Source organism: Oncorhynchus masou, chromosome 18, assembly GCF_036934945.1.
Source record: "Oncorhynchus masou masou isolate Uvic2021 chromosome 18, UVic_Omas_1.1, whole genome shotgun sequence".
NCBI lineage: Eukaryota > Metazoa > Chordata > Actinopteri > Salmoniformes > Salmonidae > Oncorhynchus > Oncorhynchus masou.
This window is the reverse complement of record NC_088229.1, coordinates 21,347,438-21,352,994: the sequence shown is the minus strand read 5'-3', so window position 1 is coordinate 21,352,994 and position 5,557 is coordinate 21,347,438. Positions and strand designations below refer to the sequence as shown.

Genomic DNA, 5,557 nt, shown 5'->3' with positions numbered 1-5,557 from the left:
ACTATTGGTGATTCCGTTATTTTGGTAGTTACCTGTAGTAGTAGTATAGGCAAAGATTTGTATAACTAACTCAAGATAGACCAGAGCCCGTCCTTTCCAATGGGAGCAAATGAATCATAGAGGGCAGAACAAGTGAGGAGGTGGGCAGAGCCAAGCACGAGCTAGTGAGATGCTATTCGTGTTATAGCATTTATTTGCATATTTCCGTTAGGGAACGCCTACTCTGAAGTGCGCGTATGCAATAACTTAATTCGCCCTTGCGCTCCTTCCAAACAACGCAATTGTTCGGCAAATGGTAAAGTCAACAAAACGCAGTCCACTCTGTTTGTTACAGATTCTAGTTTTGGAAACAGAAAACTGTATGGAGATCAAATATTTCACACTCCTGTACCATAGGTGGCAGTGTATGCACCTTTCAGTTAGTTGCGATCTTTTTACAGTCTATGGTTGCGATCCCTTAATACATTTTAAAGAATAAGACGAGTTCGTGGGGAAGATCTCATTTGTATCCTCCTCGCGTCCTCTCTCGGCTCTCAAACTCATTGGAGGAGAAAGCCAGAGGCACCGCCCCTCTGACCTTCTCCTCCAATGGGTTTTGAGAAGGAGACGAGGATGCGAGGTGTTCAATTTGAGATATTCCAATGTTCAGGCTAGCTAGCTACATCACAACTGTGCAAGAGCCAAGACACTAACGAAATAAGCCGCCGGGGAACGGCGAGAAAGTATCTACAAGTTTTAACCTTTTTGTATTTTTGAGTAATTTGATATCTGTTGGAAAATTAAGACAATGTAAGTTCAAAAGCATGTGTCTTAAATGGTTAATTGTCAGTAAAACTAGCTAGATAGCTAACGTTAGCGATGATGTCGTTGAATGATGGGTGTGTTTGATTGCTAGCTCGCTGTTGTATCGGTAGCTAACAGTTCCGGATTAGCTGAAATGAAACTCGAATTTTTTTTTTATACCAACGTTAGCGGTATAACGTGTTAACATAATAGCTATAACTAATGTTAGCTCGTACTTAACTCACTGTCAACGATGGCCAACTCGTTTAATATAATGATAGCTAGTTTAGCTAACCCGATAATTTAGCAGGGCGTAACGTTAGCTAAAGCTTTGACTAGCGAGCTAATGTGCGTGTCTTAGCTAAAATGTAACGGGTTTCTAACTTGCTTATTTTACATTACCTAGATGTCTTTGTCTCCTTCCTTAACGTAACTTACATTCTCATGTCTTCCCTTACCAAGTTAACGTTAGAAGATGGCTGTGAACGTTTACTCTACATCTGTGACCGGCGACAACCTTAGTCGCCATGATATGCTTTCTTGGATCAACGAGTCTGTACAGATGAACTACTCCAAGATTGAGCAGTTGTGCTCAGGTCAGTAAGATGACGTCTGGGTCAAACCAGAAGTACGTTCATTGGCATGGCTAACTAGCTTGTGATGGCTGTTGATCCGATGGCTCATTCAAAGTGTGGTACAGTTATTTTCGACCAACCTTTTACTTGGAGATACTTCATTCGTTTTAGATTCTGAAGGCACCAGTGATTTATAAATTCATGTTTTCAGTTGCAGGTGGAACTCTAAAAAACGGAATATTCAGAAAATGTATAAATAGTATTTTTGCTACATGTGAAGTTATAAGCCGACATAGCGACCAGACATCTCGTATTTCCCATCTTTGCAGGAGCTTGTCATTTCTAAGCAAAGCAGCGGTAGCTTCATGTCGAACAAGATGACAGCACTTGACCCAAACAAATATTTGCACACATGCGATAGGCCATTTCTCACTTGATAGAAAAAGTGAATTGAATCTTTCTGAATGTTCATTTTTTTTTTTTAAGTTCCACCTGCAACTGGAAACTGAATTTTAAGACACCGGTGCCCTCAGAATCGAGAACAAAGACAGTATCACCAGGTGAAGGTTGGTTGAAAGTAGTGGTACCGTATTATCAATGGACCCTCTGCTCGACCGCTAGTTATGCGCTGGAAGTTTGAGCCTGCTTGGCCGCTAACTACACCACCATGGGCCACAGGTGGCTGGTGTCACCTTAATTGGGGAGGATGGGTTCAAAGTAATGGCTGGAATGATATCAAACACATGGTTTCCATGTATTAGATACCACTCCATTCCAGCCATAATTAGCTGTCCTTCCCTCATCAACCTTCTGTGCAATACCCCATATATGTATAGGCCTATATTTTAATCTACCACCATTTTAGAAACTACTCACCATCTAGGGAAATTGTACTCCCCACAGTAGCTTGGGCCATCACGGGGAATGTACTCTCTTGTGGCTGAATGGAAGCAAGTCCCTGCAGCAATGTTCCAACATCTAGTGGAAAGCCTTCCCAGATGAGTGGAGGCTGTTATAGCAGCAAGGGGGACGAGCTCCATATTAATATCTGATTTTGGAAGATGTTCGATGAACAGGTGTCCACATACTTTTGGTCACGTAGTGTACCTTGCAGTGGGTTGGGGAAAGGTAATGGCAGGAGCAGAGTATTATAGCCTATAGAAGTTGAAACCTGATTAGCTGGTAATTGAATTATGTTATCACATTCACACAGGTGCTGCTTACTGTCAGTTCATGGACATGCTTTTCCCTGGATGCATACCATTGAAGAAGGTTAAATTCCAGGCCAAACTAGAGACTGAGTTCCTCCACAACTTCAAACTTCTACAGACCAGTTTTAAGAAGATTGGGGTTGACAAGGTGAGCGCATAGTTTTTTTTTTTACCTCGGTGTACTGTTGGCTATTCAGCTATTCCTACATTTCAGCCATTGAGATTGTGACACTTTTTAATATATTTCCAGATCATTCCTGTTGATAAATTGATAAAAGGCAAGTTCCAGGACAACTTTGAGTTTGTGCAGTGGTTCAAGAAATTATTTGATGCCAACTACGATGGGAAGGAGTATGACCCGGTCAGTGCTCGCCAAGGCCAGGACACTGCTCCTACTCCCAACCCAGGGCAGGTCGCACCCAAGCCCAGGAAGCCCAGCACTGGTGAGGGAGACACATTTATAATTTCTACCATTTTGATTGTATTCTAAATACCTAATTGAAAATATAGCTGCAAGCAGCAATGAGGGGTCAAAGTCACGTTATAATCCAAGTTACTCTGTCAGCTGGTGGAACAAAAAAAATATTGATCCAGTGTCTTTGATGCTTGGACCCGTAAATGCATACTGTATGCATTTCTATTTCAGTACAGCCCCACAGCTCCCCACCTGTTATCAAACCAGCTGCGAGAGTCGGTAAGGTGGTTTAATGGTCAAACGGATCTCCAATGGGCACCTATGGTGGGCTGTCATGGTCACTGTGGAAAGGAATATTGCTGTAAGGCTAGACACTGGAGTCAGTAGGTGTTAATGTGCAGTTGTGTGTCTAAGGTTGAGGGCATACACAGTCCACAGCAATATTATTCTCTTCTATTTTTTTAACTGATTTGTGTTTGATCTAGCTCCCATGAGGTCTACAACAACGGTGACCAAACCCCCGCCCAAGTCAGCAGGGAGTGCCTTGCGTAGGCCCGGAGCAGCAGGGGATGTGGAGAGGGAGGAGCTATCCCAAGAGGTAGGATCTTTCGGGGTGTCAAAGCTAACATAAGTTGTTTTGATGAGACGGTGAGATTTTCCCTCAATCTCCTGTATGGCTTTTTGTGTGCTAGTTGAATAGTTTATTGAAATTGAAGCTTGTTTAGTTGTAACGTGAATATCATGACAGCCCCACCCATTCATTCTCCTATCACTCTATCACTCTGCTGCTCTCACTTCAGGTCAGTTCCCTGAAAGCCACTGTCCAGGACATGGAGAAAGAGAGAGACTTTTATTTTGGAAAGCTGAGGTCCATTGAGGTCATCTGCCAAGAAGTGGATGGAGAGGCAGATACAACTATGCAGAAGATTATGGATGTTCTATATGCCACTGATGTGAGTGACACCTCACCAGAATACTCTCTTTGACACACACACAAACAGCTGAGAGGCTCAGTGTTCATTTTCATATAATTTTTTCATAACCAATGATTCCGTAGTAGGAAACTAATGTAGTTTTGTATTTGAATATTTAAATAAAAATTGTTTCCTGCTTACAGGAGGGGTTTGTTATTCCTGATTCTGATGCTGAAGGAGAAGAACCAGAAGAGTTCTGATGAAAAATGGACACAACTCTAGTCCATGCCATAATCTCTCTCTCTCACACACACACACACACACACACACACACACACACACACACACACACACAGGTTAGTGAACACATGTTTGCGTGTGCTCTAAATGAACATGCACTTACTCACACATACTGCCACTGTGGATTAAGTTGCCTTTGGATCATACACTGGCTGCCCCCTTGGTCCAAGTCTTTGTTGGTCCAAGTGTTTTTTGGACCATAATACTTTTCAGAGAGCCTGCTGATCCAGCCGCCAGAGAAGAAGAACCCTGGATGAAATTCTAATAGGGCCATTCCTTTCTGGTTTCTTTTCTGCCTTGTTCTTATTCTGGCCTCTGCTGTGCCTTTCAACTTTGGCCTGTTACTTTTGAAATATGTTCAGGTCTTCCTATTCCTGATTTCCAATTGACCTAAACAAAACTGTACTAGGTGATTTTGATATATTTGCAAATATGATTAATTATTAAAGATATATGAATATGTTTACTCTGCCAATGGAAATTATTGTAATTTTTATGGTATGTTTACGCATATTCATTATACTTGAGTTCAAATTTGTGGTTTAGGCGATCAGCATTTGTATTTAGTTTCCTGTTTATCTGGGGAGGTATTCATCACATTACTTTTTTTGAAGTTAAAAAAGTAATGTTTTATTGATAACCTTTAAATAAAATACTGTACTTTTTACTGAAATGCTAAATTATAGACTCATTCTGACATTTGTGTGTTTGTATGTAGGCTAGTTTTACATTAGGTCGGTAGATGCTAGTCTCTATGTTCTAATTTACTTCCTCATGTAAGGCAAAGACCGGATGTATGGTTGCCTGTCCACACTGAAGAAATACTTCCTTCTAGTCTACAATAAGAGCAGAACTATACGCTCTTAGCAGAAGAACTGAGAGCTGTCTTTTAGACCTCGGAAGTCTGTTTTAAACTTGGGAGCAATATAAGGTTTCCATAAGCATCTCTTGTCTTTAGAAATAAAGTATTGATTGGAGAAATTAAATGTTTTTAGGTTGAAGGAATAACTTGTTTTGACAAGTTTTATGTTATTAAAAACTCAAATGTATACATTTTTCTAATTCAATTTATTTATCCATTAAAATGTCCTGACAGACTTCTGCATTGCTATTGGCAGTTGGTTCTTGGTAGAGTAACTGCAGAAATCAAAACCGAAATAGTGATATTGGCTGATCATTACATATAAATGTAAACACACCCAGAGTAAATGGCCATAAAAACAATAAAGGTCTAGAGCCCCACTGCGTGATGGGGGACCCAAGCAGAGACGTTGGTAGCAGGGTGTTTTTTTTGGGTGGTGTTGATGCTGCCATCATTGAGCAACAGGGCAGCCCTTTGGATGGGCCGGATGCTGTTCC

The 5,557-nt window shown here is 41.1% G+C and overlaps 1 protein-coding gene across 1 annotated transcript; it reads left to right on the top strand.

The window, feature by feature from the left end:
* The first annotated feature begins 632 nt into the window (after nt 1–632).
* LOC135504197 (microtubule-associated protein RP/EB family member 1-like) lies at nt 633–5,247 on the top strand. Its single transcript, XM_064922544.1, has 7 exons — nt 633–789; nt 1,246–1,379; nt 2,572–2,717; nt 2,820–3,012; nt 3,470–3,582; nt 3,785–3,937; nt 4,102–5,247. Exons 2-7 carry the CDS (start codon nt 1,259–1,261, stop codon nt 4,156–4,158), a joined length of 783 nt encoding a protein of 260 aa, XP_064778616.1. The 5' UTR covers nt 633–789; nt 1,246–1,258; the 3' UTR covers nt 4,159–5,247.
* The last annotated feature ends 310 nt before the right edge of the window (nt 5,248–5,557 follow it).

Bases quoted from the DNA above. Each gene is read 5' to 3' on its own strand.
- LOC135504197 (XM_064922544.1), top strand. From the start codon at position 1,259: ATGGCTGTGAACGTTTACTCTACATCTGTGACCGGCGACAACCTTAGT. The intron at 1,380-2,571 runs GTCAGTAAGATG...ACATTCACACAG, and splicing joins GATTGAGCAGTTGTGCTCAG to GTGCTGCTTACTGTCAGTTC. The intron at 2,718-2,819 runs GTGAGCGCATAG...ATATATTTCCAG, and splicing joins AGAAGATTGGGGTTGACAAG to ATCATTCCTGTTGATAAATT.